The 22,612-nt window shown below is 42.7% G+C and overlaps 1 protein-coding gene across 1 annotated transcript in view; it reads right to left on the bottom strand.

Moving 5' to 3' along the window:
• The window catches only part of CTPS1 (CTP synthase 1), an 82,514-nt gene that overhangs the window by 23,252 nt on the left and 36,650 nt on the right, over window positions 1-22,612 (bottom strand). The window contains exons 4-9 of the mRNA XM_068269282.1: window positions 13,879-13,979; window positions 8,630-8,746; window positions 6,764-6,847; window positions 6,595-6,675; window positions 6,011-6,162; window positions 4,621-4,753 (exon numbers count right to left, since the gene is read on the bottom strand). Coding sequence (XP_068125383.1) covers window positions 4,621-4,753; window positions 6,011-6,162; window positions 6,595-6,675; window positions 6,764-6,847; window positions 8,630-8,746; window positions 13,879-13,979 — 668 coding nt within the window. The remainder of the gene's footprint in view (window positions 1-4,620; window positions 4,754-6,010; window positions 6,163-6,594; window positions 6,676-6,763; window positions 6,848-8,629; window positions 8,747-13,878; window positions 13,980-22,612) is intronic.

Here is a 22,612-nt window from a genome sequence, read left to right as displayed (position 1 = left end):
GTGGGGAGTAGATAAGCGTAGCAAGGGAGGTGAAGTGGTTAAGGTGGCCACACACCATACAATTTTTTGAATATTTGTTTAATTCAAGAATAGCAATCAATTTTTCTGACTGATTGTAACAATTCAAAAATCTGACCAATGTACCAAACACCTATGATTATTTTTTTCCCCAATCAGGAATAAAATAATTGAAAGCTCAGAAAAAATTGATTGGAACTGTAAATGAAGTAACTGACAATCCATCACACACCATACAATTCTTGATAAAGTTGGTCTGAAATTTCCAAAATATCCAATCTCCAAAATAAAGAAAAAAAAAATACTAAAAACTTGAGAGGCATTGCAATGCGGAATGACACACTGCAATGTTAAGTCTATGCAACGTTCGTAGCATTGTGGTGCAATGTGTTGCGTTATGGTAACGCACTGCTGCAGTTACTGTTAAACGCACATGTTAACAGGTACAGGGAAGCAAACTTTTCATTGTCTGTATGCGAGGTAACACTGCCGTAACGTGTGGCACAACTTTTGTTCCATTGCGTTCCTGTTAAAACACAAACACAAACACCCAACTATGAACCTAGCCTCAAGGGTTTTTGTTTAATATAAATTGTAATCAACTGCAGAGGCTACAATGCAATAGTGACCGAGGTGGGTCACCACTGATCATCAATGGCATCGTGGAACACCTGAACTCGCACTAGTCTTCAGAATGATCTTTCTATGAATACCATACTGGCTGACTGCTACAGATACAAGGTCTCCTCTGCATCTGATACTCCCCTGCCGGGATTTTGTTCACAGCAGAAGAGTAGTGCAAGTAGCGCAGTCAACTTCACAATGACTAACAAATATTAGGCAGCATACAGTAAAATGAATTTCCAGTGAAGACAGTTTCAGCTGTGCAAACAAATGTGCGGAATCATACGTATTGTGAAGTTTAGAGGGGTCGCAGCCAGCACGCAGATATATAAAATAAAGTCCGTTTATTTTAGCAGCAGAACATAAACAGCTTAGCTTCAGCAGTAATGAGGAAAATAAACAGTAAGCTTACGTCAGCGTTTGTAGTAAAAAAAAGTCCAGTTTGTTCAAAGCAAGTATATTTCCAACAGGCCAAAGCCACACTCACAGCAGTCCACAGTGTGGTTTGGCTTCCAGCAAGTCACCACCAATCCTCCTTCACAGGACATCCAGTAGCTAACATGCTACGCCTCCAAACACCTCTCTCTGACTGCCTGTGAGGCTGCTCCTTATGCATAATTAGCATCTCATTGTCATAACCTTAGTGAGGCTTTCTCAGCCCTACTGCCAACCAGGTGTGTACCTAGGTGGGATGGGAAGGCCCGCCATTCCTGCCCTCCCATCCCAGGAGGCCGGCCCTGACGAGAAAAAAAAAAAAAAACACAAGCAGCAATTGCTTGCTGGTTCCAAAATCCAAACTCCTTTCCTAAGACCACACAAGGTTTTAAAGGGACCACAATCCAAACACTGGAGATATATACCTCCCATCCAGCACCCATCCCCGATGACCTCTACAGTATGTAGGAGAATTTAGCAGTAGAGTGTATACAATAAAATTACTTGTGGGCGTTTTTCTAATGGAATGTGATCTAAAGGACTGCAAAACATTAATTCTGGTTAAAACTAATTAGATAAAAAAAATCACTTTAAAATGTTTGTGCATCCAGCATTGCAATCGGTATATTGTGGTAGTAAAAAAAAAAAAGATGATAAATGACAAAGATTTTAATAAATACAGTACAAATCTACCAACGTGCATTTTACAGTGTCATTTATATCCTGCGTTTCAGTTATTCTTAGGGAAAGAACCTGCCACACTCCAGTGCCTTGTCCCTGCTGATCACAGTGCTGTACAGTGACACACATTTTTATGACAGAGCAGGATTTAGTGACAGCCAGGTTTTAGTAACTGTAGTGGGAACAACTACTTGCAGATGTCATCTTTAGAATGGATATACAGTACTGCTGAAGGGAAGACTACAGCAGTGGTCACATGACTGATATCTGACTTACACATAAGGTATTCAGAATGTAAATGCTAAATCCAGGCATATGAGAAATATATTTTTATGCACCGTAAGAGGCCCTCAAACTATTGCAGTTGGGATAAAGTAGATACATGCCTACATTAACCACTTTGTCCCCCTTGACGTATCAAAACGTCAAGGAGGACAGGCACGCTCCCGCGGCCGATCGCGCGCGTGCACGCTCACTCCCGGCCGCGGATTCGGTAGCCATGGAATCAATGTATCGGGCTATGGTGCCCGATCACTGATTCCTCTCCCCCGCTGAAAAAGCGACAGCTTCTCTCGGAAGCTACGCTTTTTCTGAAGCTATGTCCCTCTAAGCGTACATTGTACGCTTAGAGTGACGTCATGTAAACAAACTCAAGATTGCCATCTTGTGACCAAAAAGTAAAACTACAAGTAAAAGTAAAAAAACATTACAATACACATATTTCCCCAATTAAAACACTATTTATATCCAACCCTCCCAAAAATGCCCACATAAAATGTTTAATTAAAAAAACCAAAAAACATTACTATAAAAAAAAACCACATAAATATTTACCTAAGGGTCTAAACTTTTTAAATATCTATGTAAAGATGAAATATTTCTCTCTTTTTTTTTATAAGCTTGTAAATAGTGATGGATGCAAAACGGAAAAAATGCTCTTTTATTTCCAAATAAAATATTGCCGCGATACATTGTCATAGGGACATAATTTAAACGGTGAAATAACCGTGACAAATGGGCAAATACAATACGTGGGTTTTAATTATGGAGGCATGTATTATTTTAAAACTATAATGGCCGAAAACTGACAAATAATGAATTTTTTCATTTTTTTCTTATTCTTACTATTAAAATGCATTTACAGTAAGGTAGCTCTTAGCAAAATGTACCCCCCAAAGAAAGCCTAATTGGTGGCGGAAAAAACAAGATATAGATCAGTTCATTGTGATAAGTAGTGATAAAGTTATAGGCTAATGAATGGGAGGTGAACATTGTTGGATGCATAAAGTGAAAATGACTGAGAGCTTAAGTGGTTAATTATCCATCTAGTCACATGATCACCATTTCCTAATTCTCCATTAAAAGCCACCTAGGTCAGAGAAAGTACTGTGTGCTACCAAAAAGGCAGCCCTCTATCTGCTTCAGGCTGGGATCAGGTCAGGGTTTTCTGGTTATTGCATACTGTCCGTCACCAGACAGGACCATGGTGCTGCAGCGTTACAGCAACCTTGCTTCTTATCCTTCATATGATGGGTGACTTTCCAATAGGGAAACCTGGGGAGCTAGTCTGAAAACCTTCTGCCATTGAAACAGAAGCACCTGTGCAAGAACAGTGACATCTTGTGGCTAAATACACAAAATACAAGACTATAACCACTTTTGGCATGACGGTTCCTAAGGGTTAGTAAAGTCGCTAGATCATGGTTGTCCAGAACAATTGCTCCACATGGCAGATTTTGAAACAACTACTGTAAACAAACTGCTCAGCGATAGCTGAATAGCTTATTGTGTTTTATGGAGGAGAGAGGCTACCGCAACAGACAAGAAGGCAGCGCATTGTGGCAGAAAAAAAAAAGTGAGGCAATAGCGCTTGTTTGACATTTAGTGATTCTTTATGAATTTCATTAACCAGTTCAGGCTCCACGTTTTTTACCCCTTAAAGGAGTCATCAGGGCAAAATAAATAAAATAAGTGCTACTTACCGGGGGCTTCCTGCAGCCCCAAGCTCCCAGCATGTCCCTCGCCGCAGCTCTGCAGTCAGCCGTTCGCTGCAGCTCCGTCACGGTCCCCCGGCGATGACGTCAGGGTGACCTCCAGGTTGGCCTGTACTGCGCCTGCACGAGCGGCGCTGTCCATCACCGCCACGTGGGCCGGAGTGGACTCAGCAGGCGCAGTAGAATAGTATTATAGTGTCTACAAGATTGAACTTTTTCACAATATACTAATTTTCTGAGATGCCGATTTTTTTTTTTCATTACCTGCAGGCCATAATAAGCAAATTAAAAGAAATAAAACACTTGAAATATTTTGCTCTGTGAGTAATGAATCTAGACTAGAAAATATATTAAATTCACTTTCTGAATGGAATTAGCCAAATAAACTGATATTCTAATTTATTTGAGATACCATCCTGAAAAAGCAAGCAACTGTTGTTTTTTGTGTTTCTTACAACATGCAAGCAAGGATGCATTAGATGAAAAAAAGTCTGTTGATTTAGGCCCTGCACCCATTATGCAACACAGGCGGATGTGTTTTACAGCAATGCATGGCTCCAGCACTGCATTCTGTTGCAAATCTGATCCCAATCAAGGGCACTTGAACAGTTCTGTAGATGAAAACACCCGCTGACTGTAGGAAAAAAAAATGCATAGCGAAACATATAGGGTGGACAGCAGATAGTGGTGTCTGTGCATTTTCTCTTGTTCTTGCATATCCCCTACTACTGAGCTTGCCAATAAATGATATAATTCTCACGCAAAACATTTTTCTTTCACTAGTCTGTACATAAGCAGGTAAATACTCTTAATTTAAGCAACCCAAAACTATCTTTATACATTATCAACAAAAGGAAACAAGATTTACCTTGATCTCTAGGCGATGGTTTATAGCCAATGCAGAATGCTCTAGGGCTTTGATAACTGATGCATAGGAATCAGAAAACTTGGTATACTTTCCAACCAGAGCAATGCTACACGATTCTAGCAGGCGGTCATACCTAGGGAAACCGGAGTATTATAAAAAAGACAAAAATCAAATCTGATTTAGCCACGGCACGGTCGTTCCAGAAAGAGAAATTCTCCAATATCTACAGCAGATGAATCGGGAATACATTTAAGTTTGAACATTGTGATGCTTGATTATGTGAACAAAAAGCATATGTAGTAAGCAGTTTGTCATATTGCACCAAAGGCATGTATAGCTTTACACCTGATAGCAGGGTTGGATTTTAATGCATTGTTAATGTTTTGCTTTTCATGTTAAGACAATGGCTTAAAAATAAGGATAAATTAAGAAATCTGTGCAAGTCTGCATAAAAGTATACAGTTTGGGGTATGTGTTTTGGGGTAACAAAACGAAGTGCTGGTAAATTTAGTGTTAAGTGTAGAAGGGGTAAAATAAAAAACCTTTGGCAATCAGAATAAGCTGAAGTATTTTTTTTATTCTCTCTTTCTGGCCCTATGTTCATGTTTAGTGTCTATAGCAGTGATGGCTAACTTTGGCACTCCAGCTGTGACAAAACTACAAATCCCATCATGCTTCTGCCTTCCCAAGTTATGCTTAGAGCTGTCAGAGTATTGTAATGCCTCATGGGACTTGTAGTTCCACCACAGCTGGAGTGCCAAGGTTAGCGGTCACTGGTCTATAGCAAAGCTATGCCCAATGTCAGTATCCTCAGCAGCACTGTAAGAGAAGTCAGTAGAGTTCACACTCATTTTGAGGGTTGTACACTAGAGGAGTTTACTGCTGCAGTCACAGAAAAAGCTGCCACCGGCTACTTCCATGAGTTGCAGTGTAGTCACCACAGCAACACCTATGAAGGTGGGGTACCATTCCCCAGACTTTGCATGAAATTTCGTTTCAAGAAGCTTTTCTGCCCCAATGCATATGTGAGGATGGGCCCAGTCGGGCGGTTTCACAGTCTTAAAATCGTGAAGTTTTAAAGTAAGTAAAAAAACACCCATGATTTACCAGCCTCTACACTGCCAGAATCAGTAGATGTGAGCCAATCCTAAAGAAGAGTGGTAGCACAGCCAGCTTCAAAGTTCACTGCTGCTTATGGCAAGAGGTACCTTATGTGTATGGCTATATAAAAGTATATAAGGGCTTTCTTTAAAAACAGGAGTCACTAGAACATATAATCTTATTCTCCACACATTTTTCTGTCATTTTTCATAGAAAGTCTTAAAAAAGAACAGATGCTTCTGTAAGCGCCTCTTTACAAGTATAAGTCTAGATACAAACATGCACTCACCTGTCTGCCATCTCCTTCCACTTCATCAGCATCCTGCGTGGCTGACAACCAATTGGAAGATCCAAACGACACCGAAAATAATCAACCACCCCCTGTTCCTCTAATAAAAGGGGAACCCTATATATAGAAGAAACGTCGTGTACACAAATCACCTGTGATTCAAAGGAAGACATGATATATGTAACTGGATTATCTATTAATAAAAACAAAAACCACAAACAAACCTCAACTGGATTTAAATAAAAATTTCTCCTGCAACTTAAAAACAGTCTAATTTTCCCCAACATATCTGACATTTTGCTCTAAAGAAATGCATGTAGACCATCTGTTGGATATCGCACCACATGATGAAGGCCAGAACACAATCATGTGGGACGGGGAAATGTTGAGACCATTCAACTCACATCCAGACAGAAAAATGTGGTTTAGGTCTTCTTGACAGGGAAGGAACAATGTCTACTAAACCTACCTCTACAGCACAGTACTTTCTAAACATGCTTGTCACATGGCATGCTATTGTTTATGTATATGGACTACAGGTTATTACAAGAAGGAAATATGATTTTATGCATTTTTAGTCTAACCTGTTGTGGTTCCACATGACAGAACATCGATATCTTCTCCTTTACTGAGGTGTCCAGGGGTGTAGTACACCTACACACAACCTACAGGAAAATTTAACAGTAGAACTGAATTACAATTACATTTTTTCATGCAGAAAAGGAGCAATTCAAAACATCCTAATCAACATACTAGATCAGGAGAAAGACCCAGTCCTCGAAGCTCCCTCACGCTGTTCTGGGTGGGTTTTGTTTTCTGTTCTCCAGTAGCGCTGGGCTGCAAATGTAACAGAACATTAAATAAATAAAAGCCATTATATTTGTGTGGAAACTGCTTTGGTTGAGGGACACAAGAGGTGCACTGTACTTGACACAAAGATGAGATTATCTAAAATTGAAATACAATGGGATTACAGCAAAATGCAAGCTCTACTAAAGGAGGAGAAAAAAAAAAATCAGCAGGGCTAGTGAAGACTACTTCACCACCATTTACTTCACCACCAACTGGAAATTAGGTCAATCAGCGTCTTTAGAAAGTGCATTTGATTTGCATAGTTTCAAGCTGGATAAAGTTTGCATGAAAATGCATGCAAGTCTGAATTATTTGACCCCAAGGAGAGGGCAGGAGAGGGTAGAAAATAAGGGCAGGAGAGGGTGGACATGTATGTAGGCCAGCGCTATCTGCTGTCTTATTTTTGTTTTTAGATATAATTTAAACTATCTTGAAAGAAGAACTCAAAGCACAAATATTGAAAGTGATCATTAGCTTTCTCTGTAATGAGCATAAGTTTTGCTCAATTCATGCTCAGTTTAGTTTGAGAGCAGCTGGATTGGTGTCAGCAATATCCAAACCTATCTGAACTCAATGAAACCAGGGTGGAGCCTATGGATCTCTGGAGACTACAATGATCCATTGCAGCAGTTTCTCCCCACCTACTCAGCACCATATTAGCACTTTCTGTGCCTTTCATTTAGTAGGGGTGGCACTCCCATTCTCAGTTACAATCCCCTGCTGTAGGTACCAAGTCTCCCCATCAACCAAGTCAGTTATATAATGCCAGCCCCCAAAAAACAACATCTGATACTGCTATCAAACTCCATTCAGGGCAAAATGGAGGCACCGCTCCCCCAAATAATGTGAAAATAATGCAATAAAAAAGTGCTTTGTTTTTACAATAAATTATGTATAAATGGTTTAGTCAGTGTTTGCCCATTGTAAAATCTTTCCCCTACCTGATTTACATTCTGACATTTATCACACGGCGACATTTTTACTGCTGGCAGGTGAGGTCAGTGAAAGGAGATGCGGCTTGCTCTTTTGGCAGTTGGAAACATCTGTAAACAGATATTTCCCACAATGCAATGAGGTTCACAGACAGGAAACTGTCAGGACCATGACATCACACTGTGGGAGGGGGTTTCACCACAATATCAGCCATACAGAGGCCCCTGATGATCTGTTTGAGAAAAGGAAAAGATTTCTCATGGGAAAGGGGGGTATCAGCTACTAGTGATGAGCATCGGATGAATTCTGAATAGGTTTTATTTGGAATTCATCCAGGTAATTAGCACACCTGGGGGGGGCCTTCTGCTGTAATCCGTCCCACAGAGCATCCCACGCTGCGTTCCAATTCACGATCAAGTGCCTACTGCACTTCCTCCTTTCGGGTTTAAGGAAGAAGTGCAGTAGTCACGTGACCGTGAATTGGAACACAGCGTGGGATGCACCGTGGGACGGATTAAAGCAGAAGGCTCCTGGGTAAGTTTAACCCTCCTGCGCCCCCCCTCAGGTGTGCTAATTACCTGGATGAATTCCGAATAAAACCTATTCAGAATTCTTCCGTTGCTCATCACTATCAGCTACTGATTGGGATGAAGTAAAATTTTTGGTTACGGTTTCTCTTTAACCTTCGTCCTTCCAATTACCACTGTTTACTGAATATACCCCCCCAAGAGTAGGGTTTGTCCCTCATATGACGCTAATAATAATAAATAATAATAATATGGGACCATGTGGTCTATAAATTGTGCTAGCTTTTTCCTGGCCACACACTCTTACCTGTGGTACAAGACTGACATGGATGTTACAGAAATTCTCTCTTCGAACTTTGAACTGGAATTGGCGGAAAGCTTCCACAAATGGCATGCTCTCTATATCTCCTACAGTTCCACCAAGCTGAAAAGAGGAAAAAAGACTAGCAAGTTAAAATGTAATCATTTCTGAAACCCTTAAAGCCAAGCCATTTTAAGTTGATAAGAATTGAACATTATTTTTTGTGAAGTCTCATATATCCAGTGTGATGATCCGCTCAGCTGGCTGCACAGGCAGACAGCTGTTTGTCCATTCCTCTAGTCTGTGGGCTGCAGGTCTCTTGAACAGAGACCTGTCTTTCCATTGCAAGTTTCTGGTCTGTTCTCTTGCTGGGGAATTTGCATACATTCGTTATGCAAATCCCCTACCTGCCTTCTTTGATGACTGGCACTATAAGAGCTTTATGTTTCCCAGAAGGCTTTGCTGGTCATTTCCTTTCCATGGTCTGTTCCTGATGGACACTGCTGGAGTGTCAGCCATTGCTATCTAGTATAGTTAATTCCTGGGGGTTGCTTTAGGCTCCCCTTCTAGCCCAGTCAGGTTGTATTATCTGTATTGCCTGTTCTGTCTTGTCTTGCCTGTTGCCATTGTCCTGCCCCAAAGGTGGTCGAGAGGAAATGGTTCTGATCTCTGTTCTTGGAGTATAGCTGGTGCAGCGGTTGCTACCAGCTATCTCTTCTGTTCTGTCTCCTGGGATCGCGCTAGCTACTTTTCGCTAGCGCTGAGGATCCTTCTGTTCTGTCTTCTGGGATCGCGCTAGCTACTTTTCGCTAGCGCTGGGCATCCTTCTGTTCTGCTACTCTGTACCTGGATCGCGCTAGCCACTTGTCGCTAGTGCTGTGGATCCTATCTCTCGCTTGTCCCTGTTTTCGTGTGTCTGTCTTGTCTGCTACACTTGCTGGAGGCTCGGTGAGGTAACCGTTAAGCAAGCGCTCGCGTCCTCTGTTTCATGTCTGTCTGTCGATGGTTAGTTAGGCGTGCTTGTCTCTATTGTGCTTATCACGTGGAGACCGCGCATAACCGCGTGCACTGTTGCGAATGAGTGCGGTGTTTGCGGTTAGCTAGCGTTTGTTATTTTCCGTATCTCCTTATTGTATTATTTGCTGTGCCTTTGCTACCCTCGTATTCTATTCTGATCTGCCTTGTGTCACGTCTGGCGATCGCACCTCTCGCGATCGCGTTCCTATTTCATATCTGCTGTTGTGTGTGTGCGCGGTCGCGGGGTGGCGACTGGATTGGCGCACACACATACAACCTGTCCCTTTGCTCAATCTCATTCGCAATCGCCTCACTTGCGATTGCGTTCTGCGCTTCGTACAATTCCTGTCTGGCAACTTGTGGAGGTACAGAGGATTGGTTCCTCTGCACTCCCCAGCGCCATCTGCCGACAGGAATTTCCCTCTACAGGTGCGTAGCACCTTTTGCTGGGTGCCTGCAAATGTACGCTTGTGGAGGATTTCCGCCGTGTCAGCGCACGCGTTGTGCGCTGATCACGGAGAAAGTTCCACAATCGTTACATCCAGGTCACGGTATGTCAAAAAGAACAATAAGGTAGCTTCAACTGGAAACCCAAACTAAACTGAGACACGACGGGGGACCGGATGATCAGTGAGTGATGAGGCGAGCACAGGAAGTCTTTTTTTTTTTTAGGTTCAGTTAAAGAGGAACTCCAGTGAAAATAATGTAATAAAAAGGGCTTAATTTTTACAATGATTATGTATAAATGATTTAGTCAGTGTTTGCCTGTTGTCAAATCTTTCCTCCCCCTGATTTACATTCTGACATTTTTACTGCTGGCAGGTATTGTCACTGGAAGGAGATGCTGCTTGCATTTTTGGCAGTTGGAAACAGCTGTAATTTCCCACAATGCAACAAGGCTCCCACAGTGATGTCAGTACCTCAGTGCTGTAAGGCGCTAACAACTGTGAGAGGGGTTTCACTACAATATCACCCATACAAAGCCCCTGATGATCTGTTTGAGAAAAAGAATAGATTTCTCGTGGAAAAGGGGGTATCAGCTACCGATTGGGATGAAGTTCAATTCTTGGTTACGGTTTCTCTTTAAAGGGAACCTGAAGCGAGGAAAATAATTTAATATAAACACGATGTAGCTGCAAATGAATATTACATACTAACCTCACTGTCAGTTCCTCTCAGAGGCTCACCATTTTCTTCTTACTGTGATCCCTTCCAGTTCTGACAATATTTTGTCAGAACTGAAATATACCAGTTGCTGTCAGTTATAAAGCAGCAGCTGTCAATTACAACTGAATGTGCAAGGTAATGTCCATGTTTCCCTATGGCTCAAGTGGGTGATATTACAGTTTAACAGTGTGCTGACAAGGAAACTGTTAGGGGGTAATGGCCATTTTTAAAATGGAAGACAGAGAAATCCATTGATCACAGTGGACAAATGGGACGCAGGAGAGGAGAAAGAGATTGAGGAGTAGACTACACAGGAGGCAAGTATGACCTGGGTATGGTTATTTTGACTTTTTATTTTCAGTTCAGGTTCTCTTTAAGGTTCCCTTTAAGTGCTTAGCTGAAGGTATCCATGGTCTTTAAAACTTCTAGGCAAGCATAATGAACCCAGCATTGCATGTAGATGGTATCAAAGCTCACTACCCTGCAGGTTACATGAGAAACCGGAGTCTATAGAAAATATGTATATATTTACTTATAATTTGGTAATTAAACAGTCAATTCTTGAAAAAGCAAGAATGATAAGCAGGCAAAAGAACTGGAGCTCTGCTGGACTAGGCATACTGCATCCCAGCCCCAAGTACTCAAACCCCTGGTAATCCTGACTGGACTATTCTAGTGCCATATTCTTTTCTGTCTGAAGTTTTCACAGTCTCCCCCTCTTAAAAAACACTCTGTCAAAGATTTTCTTTGCCCCTTTCCACCAATAATTATTAACTTCTCCAACCAACCTGTGAACCTGAAGAGCCAGAACTTTGTTTTTGCTATCCTATATAAAAGGTTATCCTGAATAAAAAGGGGCAGGTATTCAATCAAGTCTCCTGCATCGTTTGCATGAAATAAGCACTGAGGACCTTTAAGACTTTGGCTTTTTGTGACAAATCTTTTAAGAGAAGGCGATGGTCCTCTATTGATTCAGAGTCAATCATGATTGCTGAATAAAGTAAGTGTAGCAGCATTTGCTAAGACAGTTTAACCACTTGAGGACCAGTGTTAACCCCCCCCCCCCCCCCTAAAGACTGGGCCTTTTTTTGTATAATAGGCAACTGCTGCTTTAAAGCCAAGCTGCAGGGCCGCACAACACCGCACACAAGTGATTCCCCCCTCCTTTTCCCCCCACCAACAGAGCTCTCTGTTGGTGGGGTCTGATCGCCCCCAGGTTTTTTTTTTTATACAAATATATTTTTTTTTATTCCTTACCCTCCCTCCCCTGGCCAGCCTATCACAGCGATCGGGTGTGTTAGGCTTCAGCCTATCACAGCGGATTGCTCCTGTGGGACACAGGGGGACAGCCGTGTCACACGGCTGTCCCCAGTACAGCGTTGCTGTAGATCACATCGCTGTAGATCACATCGCTGTACGGGTAAATAGATGGCAGTTTCGCCGTCTAACAGACTCCCGAGTGGCGATCGCCGCTCGGAGACTGACCACCAAGCAGGAGATGCGCGCGCAATCGCCTGCAAAACAGAGCCCCAGGACTTTATGCCGATCGGGGTTAGGCGGTCCTGGGGCTGCCGCCACGGCCATCCTCGTGACGCGTTCGGCTAGTAGTGAAGTGTTAAAAATATAGGTTTGAATATTTAAAGTGAACCCGAGGTAAGAGGTACATGGAGGCTGCCATATTTATTTACTTTTAAAGAGACACTGAAGTGAAAAAAAAAAAATATGATATAGTGAATTTGTTGTGTACTATGAATAATTTCTAGAAGATTAGCAGCAAAGAAAATATTCTCATACTTTTATTTTCAGGTATATAGTGTTTTATCTAACATTGCATTATTCTATAATATGTGCAGATTACACAACACTCAGCATTCAAAATGATTCTTTCAGAGCAGTCTGTGAAGTAATGACCTCTCCTCTAGCAGAGAAAAAGTAAACAGTTCACTTACAGTTGAGATAATAAAAGTCAGATAACAGCCCTCTCCACGACTAACTTAGTCAGAGAGCTTAATGGCTTGTTTGCATAGAGATAACAACTGGAGTTTCTCAACTCTTCCTGTACTGGAAACAATTAGACTGATGTATCTGATCTTAATGTTTTATTTCTTAGCTGCACTACACATACAAATCATAATATCATTTTTTTTTCGCTTCAGTGTCTCTTTAAGGGCCCGTTTCCACTAGTGCGGTGCGAATCGCTGGGATTCCACCGCTGACAAAATCGCATGCGGATGCGATTCCGCATGCGATTTTTGCCGCGATTTCGCATAGGCAGACTATCAGCGATTTTAACCATGTCACTGCCTGGCTCAATGTACATTAGTTTTAGTGCGAATTCGCACACGAAATCGCGGCAAAAAACGCATGTGCGATTTCCCCTATTAAATACATTGCCTGCGAATCGCCTGCATTCCACACGCAGGCGAATTCTGCAGGCCCTACCGTGCAGAAAAATCCTGCACAGAAAAACGCACCAAAAAACTGACAAGTGGAAACAGTCTCATCCACTTGTATTGGTTATGCGAATCCGCATGCAGACAACGCATGCGGATTCGCTCTAGTGGAAACGGGCCCTAAGCAATAGCAGTCTCGTGGCTATCCTACTGATCCTCTGCCTCTAATACTTTTAGCCATAGACCCTGAACAAGCATGCAGCACATCAGGTGTTTCTGACATTGTCAGGACAGACAAGATTAGCTGCATGCTAGTTTCTGGTGTTATTCAGACACTGCTGCAGCCAAGTAGATCAACAGGGCTGCCAGGCAACTGGTATTGTTTAGAAGGAAATAAATATGGCAGCTTCCATATCCCTCTCACCTCGGGTTCACTTTAAGGCAAAACAAGAATATGGGAAATTCAGGGAAGTGCTATTGAGGTATGGGTCTATACAAGTGTTTATCACAATTTAATTTAGACCCCCTCATACAATCAATGTGGCCGCCTACACTCTGCTGAGTCTTAATTTCATATGAAGCATTATCCCAGTGAAAGGTTCACTGTCCTAAACAAGGTGGTTATACACTTTACAAAATAAATGATAATGAAATAAAAACACAATTCTCGTTGTATACCTCAATTACACAGACTTCGGGTTCTATACCATCTTCATCCACAGGAATCAAAGCTTGTCTCATAACCCATTCCTGGATTGCATCAGTGATGTGGGGAACAACTGCAAGTAAATGATGTCACACTTTAAAGAGGAACTGTAGTAGAAACAACATATGGAATATGTTGTTTTTTTCAATATTTATTTATAAATCATTTAGTCAGAGCTTGCCCATTGTAAAATCTTTCCACTCCCTGATTTACGTTCTGAAATTTATCACAGGTGGTGACATCTTTAGTCTTGCCAGGTGATCTCTGCAGAATGTTCATTTCTTTCTGAGAGCTCTATGCAGAGGGATATATTGCTTGATTGGCAGTTGGAAACGGCCATAATTTCCCACTATGCAACAAGGTCCACAGACCGCATGGGGGAGGGGTTTAGCCACAATATCAGCCATACAGACCCCTCTGATCTATTCCAGAAAAGGTAAAGATTTCTTGTGGGAGAGGGTATCGGCTACGGATTGGGATGAAGTTCAATCCTAGGTTAAAGTTTCTCTGTAAGCAACTTATTCAAATTATAAAACAAAGTATAAAAGCAGAGCGATCAACAGATATCAAGAACTACAGCACTAATGCTAGCCCCTGATGAGTCATTGGACGAAAGTAGTAGGGCGGAGCCTTTAGGAGCTGAGGAGACACTGGAGGATCCTGTGCTGTGATTTTATATGCGCATGTTTTTTCTGCAAATTTGTAAGTGCAATACTTTTTATTACTGATTAAAATCAAACGGAATTATGCTATGGTCGGTCTTGTTTGAGTCCTAGGGTGCTTTTGATAAAGAATACTGGACTTAAAACAACATTAACACGCTGTACTGCTGGTCTGTTGCGGGTCGGCCAGAGCATCTGGTGAGCCCCCTGTGTATCTATGATGGTGGAGGCACGTTGGGTGGCACTGTTGAGCTAAAGGGTGCACTGGTGATAATATAAAGATTATCAAAACGTTATCACACTATTGCATTTTCCTTGTTTATTTGAATCATATGGCTGGATGTTTGGGGAATCTGGTGGAGTGATCGGAGGAATCCTGCTGGCAAGGCCAAAAACGCTGATTGCTGATCTGATAAGATTAGCCGACGGATCTGGTGAGCGTATAGTGGTTTTATTATTAAAGGACTTGGAGAACTGGTTTGGAAGTGGCCTATAGTGAAGAAAGTATACCTATGAAATGTGGATGGACTCTTTTTGTACAGCACCAGGCTGGTCTCAAAAGGACATTTGAACATTAAGCATTAGTGCTGTAGTTCTTGATATCTGTTGATCGCTCTGCTTTTATACTTTGTTTTATTATCTGTCGAGTGTTACACACACTTTTTATGCAGCAAGCGAACCAGATTGGTACCAGATAGAGTTAAGTAGGGAGCTAAGTGAGGAGCGCGAGGTTATTCATTTTAAAACTTATTCAAATTGCTTTGTGTAAAAATGCAACCACGTTCCTGTAACACCTAGGCCTATATGCAAATAACTTTTTCTCCCGAGTTATCTCCTAGGAGATATCTTATATTTTCTTTAAAATAACCTTTAAGCATTTTACAATTGAAAAAGTACCTTAAAAGTAGGTGAAAAATACTATCAAAATTATTTTCAGTATTTTCTTGCTTGCTGGTGGCTAGAGGCATTTTATGACAAAGTGTGAAAATATCATCTAGGAGAAAAAACTCAGGAGAAAACGTGAATTGCATATGTGCCCTGATGTTCCCATTTTGACATAAAGGGCCATATGCAATGCATTTTTTCACCTGAGTTTTCTCCTAGGAGATAATTTGTTCATCATCTTTAACCACTTGCCGACCGCCTACTTCATATTGGCGGCGGCAAAGTGGCAGCCCCAGGACCACGTAACGCAGATTGGCGTCAGGTCCTGGGGCACTCTCTGGCCGGGGATCGCGCGCTGGGATGCGCGCGCATCCACCGGCAATAGGCTCCGCCCACCCGCGACGTCAACCCGCCGGCCAATCGGAAGCGCCGGCGGGTTGTTAACCCCGCGATCGCCGCTACAAAGTGTATAATACACTTTGTAATGTATACAAAGTGTATTATACAGGCTGCCTCCTGCCCTGGTGGTCCCAGTGTCCGAGGGACCACCAGGGCAGGCTGCAGCCACCCTAGTCTGCACCCAAACACACTGATCTGCCCCCCCCTGCCCCCTGATCGCCCACAGTACCCCTCAGACCCCCCCCTGCCCACCCCCCAGACCACCATTTGCACACAATCACCCCCCTAATCACCCATCAATCACTCCCTGTCACTATCTGTCAACGCTATTTTTTTTTTTAGTCCCTAAACTGCCCCCTGCTCCCTCCTGATCACCCCCCCACCCCTCAGATTCTCCCCAGACCCCCCCAGACCCTCCCCCCCCCTGCGTACTGTATGCATCTATCCCCCCTGATTAACTGTCAATCACCTGTCAATCACCTGTCAATCACCCGTCAATCACCCCCTGTCACTGCCACCCATCAATCAGCCCCTAACCTGCCCCTTGCGGGCAATCTGATCACCCACCCACACCAATAGATCGCCCGCAGATCCGACATCAGATCACCTCCCAAATCCATCGTTTACATCTATTCTCTCCTCTAAACACCCACTAATTACCCATCAATCACCCATCAATCACCCCCTATCACCACCTGTCACTGTTACCCATCAGATTAGACCCTTGCGGGCACCCAATCGCCCGCCCACACACTCCAGATTGCCCTCAACCCCCCCCCCCCCCTTATCGATTCGCCAGTGCATTATTTACATCCGTTCTTCCCTGTAATAACCCACTGATCACCTGTCAATCACCCCCTGTCACTGCCACCCATCAATCACCCCCTGTCACTGCCACCCATCAATCAGCCCCTAACCTGCCCCTTGCGGGCAATCTGATCACCCACCCACACCAATAGATCGCCCGCAGATCCGACATCAGATCACCTCCCAAATCCATCGTTTACATCTATTCTCTCCTCTAAACACCCACTAATTACCCATCAATCACCCATCAATCACCCCCTATCACCACCTGTCACTGTTACCCATCAGATTAGACCCTTGCGGGCACCCAATCGCCCGCCCACACACTCAGATTGCCCTCAACCCCCCCCCTTATCGATTCGCCAGTGCATTATTTACATCCGTTCTTCCCTGTAATAACCCACTGATCACCTGTCAATCACCCCCTGTCACTGCCACCCATCAATCACCCCCTGTCACTGCCACCCATCAATCAGCCCCTAACCTGCCCCTTGCGGGCAATCTGATCACCCACCCACACCAATAGATCGCCCGCAGATCCGACATCAGATCACCTCCCAAATCCATCGTTTACATCTATTCTCTCCTCTAAACACCCACTAATTACCCATCAATCACCCCCTATCACCACCTGTCACTGTTACCCATCAGATTAGACCCTTGCGGGCACCCAATCGCCCGCCCACACACTCAGATTGCCCTCAACCCCCCCCCCCCCTTATCGATTCGCCAGTGCATTATTTACATCCGTTCTTCCCTGTAATAACCCACTGATCACCTGTCAATCACCCCCTGTCACTGCCACCCATCAATCACCCCCTGTCACTGCCACCCATCAATCAGCCCCTAACCTGCCCCTTGCGGGCAATCTGATCACCCACCCACACCAATAGATCGCCCGCAGATCCGACATCAGATCACCTCCCAAATCCATCGTTTACATCTATTCTCTCCTCTAAACACCCACTAATTACCCATCAATCACCCCCTATCACCACCTGTCACTGTTACCCATCAGATTAGACCCTAATCTGCCCCTTGCGGGCACCCAATCACCCGCCCACACCTCAGAACGCCCTCAGACCCCAGCCCTGATCACCTCGCTAGTGCATTGCTTGCATCTATTTCCCCCCTCTAATCACACCTTGAGACACCCATAAATCACCTCCTGTCACCCCCTAGCACACCTACCCATCAGATCAGGCCCTAATTTGCCCCGTGTGGGCTCCTGATCACTCGGCCAAACCCTCAGATCCCCCTCAGACCCCCTTCCGATCACCTCCCCAGTGCATTGATTGCATCTATTTTCCCCTCTAACCGCCCCCTGAGACACCCATCAATCACCTCCTGTCACCCCCCTAGCACTCCTATCCATCAGATCAGGCCCAATACATCCTGTCATCTAAGAGGCCACCCTGCTTATGACCGTTTCCACAAAATTTGCCCTCTCATAGACCACCTGTCATCAAAATTTGCAGATGCTTATACCCCTGAACAGTCATTTTGAGAAATTTGGTTTCCACACTACTCACAGTTTTGGGCCCGTAAAATGCCAGGGCAGTATAGGAACCCCACAAGTGACCCCATTTTAGAAAGAAGACACCCCAAGGTATTCTGTTAGGTGTATGATGAGTTCATAGAAGATTTTATTTTTTGTCAAAAGTTAGCGAAAATTGGATTTTTATTGTTTTTTTCACAAAGTGTCATTTTTCACTAACTTGTGACAAAAAATAAAATCTTCTATGAACTCACCATACCCCTAACGGAATACCTTGGGGTGTCGTCTTTCTAAAATGGGGTCACTTGTGGGGTTCCTATACTGCCCTGGCATTTTAGGGGCCCTAAACCGTGGGGAGTAGTCTAGAAAACAAATGCCTCAAAATGACCTGTGAATAGGACGTTAGGCCCCTTAGCGCACCTAGGCTGCAAAAAAGTGTCACACATGTAGTATCGCCATACTCAGGAGAAGTAGTATAATGTGTTTTGTGGTGTATTTTTACACATACCCATGCTGGGTGGGAGAAATCTCTCTGTAAATGGACAATTGTGTGTAAAAAAAATCAAAAATGTGTCATTTACAGAGATATTTCTCCCACCCAGCATGGTTATATGTAAAAATACACCACAAAACACATTATACTACTTCTTCTGAGTACGGCGATACCACATGTGTGACACTTTTTTGCAGCCTAACTGTGCTAAGGGGCCCAAAGTCCAATGAGTACCTTTAGGATTTCACAGGTCATTTTGAGACATTTGGGTTTAAGACGACTACTCACGATTTAGGGCCCCTAAAATGCCAGGGCAGTATTGGAACCCCACAAATGACCCCATTCTAGAAAGAAGACACCCCAAGGTATTCCGTTAGGAGTATGGTGAGTTCATAGAAGATTTTATTTTTTGTCACAAGTTAGCGGAAATTGATATGTATTGTTTTTTTTTTTCACAAAGTGTCATTTTCCGCTAACTTGTGACAAAAAAAAAATCTTCTATGAACTCACCATACCCCTAACGGAATACCTTGGGGTGTCTTCATTCTAAAATGGGGTCACTTGTGGGGTTCCTATACTGCCCTGGCATTTTAGGGACCCTAAACCGTGAGGAGTAGTCTAGAATCCAAATGCCTCAAAATGACCTGTGAATAGGACGTTAGGCCCCTTAGCGCACCTAGGTTGCAAAAAAAGTGTCACACATGTGGTATCGCCGTACTCAGAAGAAGTAGTATAATGTGTTTTGAGGTGTATTTTTATACATACCCATGCTGGGTGGGAGAAATCTCTCTGTAAATGGACAATTGTGTGTAAAAAAAATCAAATAATTGTCATTTACAGAGATATTTCTCCCACCTAGCATCTGTATGTGTAAAAATACACCCCAAAACACATTATACTACTTCTCCTGAGTACGGCGGTACCACATGTGTGGCACTTTCTTGCACCCTAAGTGCGCTAAGGGGCCCAAAGTCCAATGAGTACCTTTAGGATTTCACAGGTCATTTTGCGACATTTGGTTTCAAGACTACTCCTCACGGTTTAGGGCCCCTAAAATGCCAGGGCAGTATAGGAACCCCACAAATGACCGCATTTTAGAAAGAAGACACCCCAAGGTATTCCGTTAGGAGTATGGTGAGTTCATAGAAGATTTTATTTTTGTCACAAGTTAGCAGAAAATGACACTTTGTGAAAAAAAACAATTAAAATCAATTTCCGCTAACTTGTGACAAAAAAAAAAAATCTTCTATGAACTCACCATCCTCCTAATGGAATACCTTGGGGTGTCTTCTTTCTAAAATGGGGTAATTTGTGGGATTCCTATACTGTCCTGGCATTTTAGGGGCCCTAAACCGTGAGGAGCAGTCTTGAAACGAAATTTCTCAAAATGACCTGTGAAATCCTAAAGGTACTCATTGGACTTTGGGCCCCTTAGCGCAGTTAGGGTGCAAAAAAGTGCCACACATGTGGTATCGCCGTACTCAGGAGAAGTAGTATAATGTGTTTTGGGGTGTATTTTTCCACATACCCATGCTGAGTGGGAGAAATATCTCTATAAATTGACAATTGTGTGTTAAAAAAAGAAAACAATTGTCATTTACGGAGATATTTCTCCCACCCAGCATGGGTATGTGTAAAAATACACCCCAAAACACATTATACTACTTCTCCTGAGTACGGCAATACCACATGTGTGGCACTTTTTTGCAGCCTAACTGCGCTAAGGGGCCCAAAGTCCAATGAGCATCTTTAGGCTTTACAGGGGTGCTTACAATTAGGCACCCCCCAAAATGCCAGGACAGTGAACACACCCCACAAATGACCCCATTTTGGAAAGTAGACACTTCAAGGTATTCAGAGAGTAGCATAGTGAGTCCGTGGCAGATTTCATTTTTTTTTGTCGCAAGTTAGAAGAAATGGAAACTTTTTTTTTTTTTTGTTACAAAGTGTCATTTTCCGCTAACTTGTGACAAAAGATAAAATCTTCTATGAACTCACCATGCCTCTCACTGAATACTTTGGGATGTCTTCTTTCCAAAATGGGGTCATTTGGGGGGGATTTGTACTATCCTGGAATTTTAGCCCCTCATGAAACCTGACAGGTGCGCAGAAAAGTCAGAGATGCTTGAAAATGGGAAAATTCACTTTTGGCACCATAGTTTGTAAACGCTATAACTTTTACCCAATCCAATAAATATACACTGAATGGGTTTTTTTTTTATCAAAGACATGTAGCAGAATAACTTTCGCGCTCAAATGTATAGGAAATTTTACTTTATTTGAAAAATGTCAGCACAGAAAGTTAAAAAAGTCATTTTTTTGACAAAATTCATGTCTTTTTTGATGAATATAATAAAAACTAAAACTCGCAGCAGCAATCAAATAGCACCGAAAGAAAGCTGTATTAGTGACAAGAAAAGGAGGTAGAATTCATTTAGGTGGTAGGTTGTATGACTGAGCAATAAACCGTGAAAGCTGCAGTGGTCCGAATGGAAAAAAAGGCTCTGGTCCTTAAGGGGTTTTATGACTGCAGTCCTTAAGTGGTTAACCACTTAAGCCCGAAGGGTTGAAATTTTTTTACATCCGAGCAACTTTCACCCCCCATTCATTTGCCAATAACTTTATCACTACTCATCACAATTAATTGATCTATATCTTGTTTTTTCCGCCACCAATTAGGCTTTCTGTGGGTGGTATATTTTGCTAAGAGCCACTTTACTGTAAATGCATTTTAACAGGAAGAATAAGAAAAAAATGGAAAAAATTCATTGTTTCTCAGTTTTCAGCCATTATAGTTCTAAAATAATACATACCTCCATAATTAAAACTCACGTATTGTATTTGCCCATATGCCCCGGGTATTTCACCGTTAAAATTATGTCCCTATCACAATGTATGGCGACAATATTTTATTTGGAAATAAAGGTGCATTTTTTCCGTTTTGCGTCCATCACTGTTTAGAAGCCCATAATTTATTAAATCATATTGATATACTCCTTTGACATGAATATTTAAAAAGTTCAGACCCTTAGGTAACTATTTATGTTTTTTTTTTTTTTTATTATTATTATTGTAATTTTTTTTTTTTTAATTTAAACTTGTATGTGGGTATTTTTTGGTGTGGGAGGTAAACAGGGTTTTTTTTTAATATATTTATATGTTTATCTGTAAAACTTTTTTTTTTAGGTGTAATTTGCTATTTGGCCACAAGATGGCCAGAATCAAAAAGTCCTGGGAGCGATCGATCTCGCTCCCAGGCAGAAGAAAGGAGCCCAGAGCTCAGAAAAGCCGCAGCGTCTGAAGAGACGCTGTCGGCTTTTCTCCGGGGGGGTCCGATCAGCGAAAGGGATTTATAATCCCTTTCACTGATCGGTGGGCTAGCGGGCAGCAGCAGGGGCGCGCACGGGGGGGCCCGCGGGCGCGCGCGCGACCCGCGGGAGTGCGCGCAGCCCAACTGGACGAGAAATCTCGTCCAGTTGGGCTTAAGTGGTTAAAATAACTTTTCAGCACTTTAACTAAAAAAAGTACCAAGAAGAAGGTGAAAAAGTACAATCAAAATTTAGAGTATTTTCTTGCTTTCTGGTGGCTTAAAATGCATTTTATTGACAAGTTAAAAATTATCACCTAGGAGAAAACTCAGGAGAAAAAGTGAATTGCATATGGGCCCAGGTGTTAGAAGAATGATGTTACTGCTCATTGGGTCACGGTGCGAGTACCCAAGAACTTGCTAGCCCCAGCCAGGCTTTCAGGCAGAGATACACAATAGCTTGTGCTCTCAACATTCAGCAATGGTTAAAAGATACCTAAGGTAACAATGACATAAACATGCATAGGCAGTTCTATTCTTACACGCAGCTAGGGTGCGTTTCTTTTATGTAAGGATTAAGAATCCAGGGCTGTAATTAACACTGTCTCACCAGTCAGCTATGATAACGAACTACTGGTCTAACTACTAAAACTCG

Source organism: Hyperolius riggenbachi, chromosome 2 (assembly GCF_040937935.1).
Source record: "Hyperolius riggenbachi isolate aHypRig1 chromosome 2, aHypRig1.pri, whole genome shotgun sequence".
Taxonomy (NCBI): Eukaryota; Metazoa; Chordata; class Amphibia; order Anura; family Hyperoliidae; genus Hyperolius; species Hyperolius riggenbachi.
Note: the sequence above shows the minus strand (reverse complement) of the source record. Positions and strands in the feature narration are given on the sequence as shown.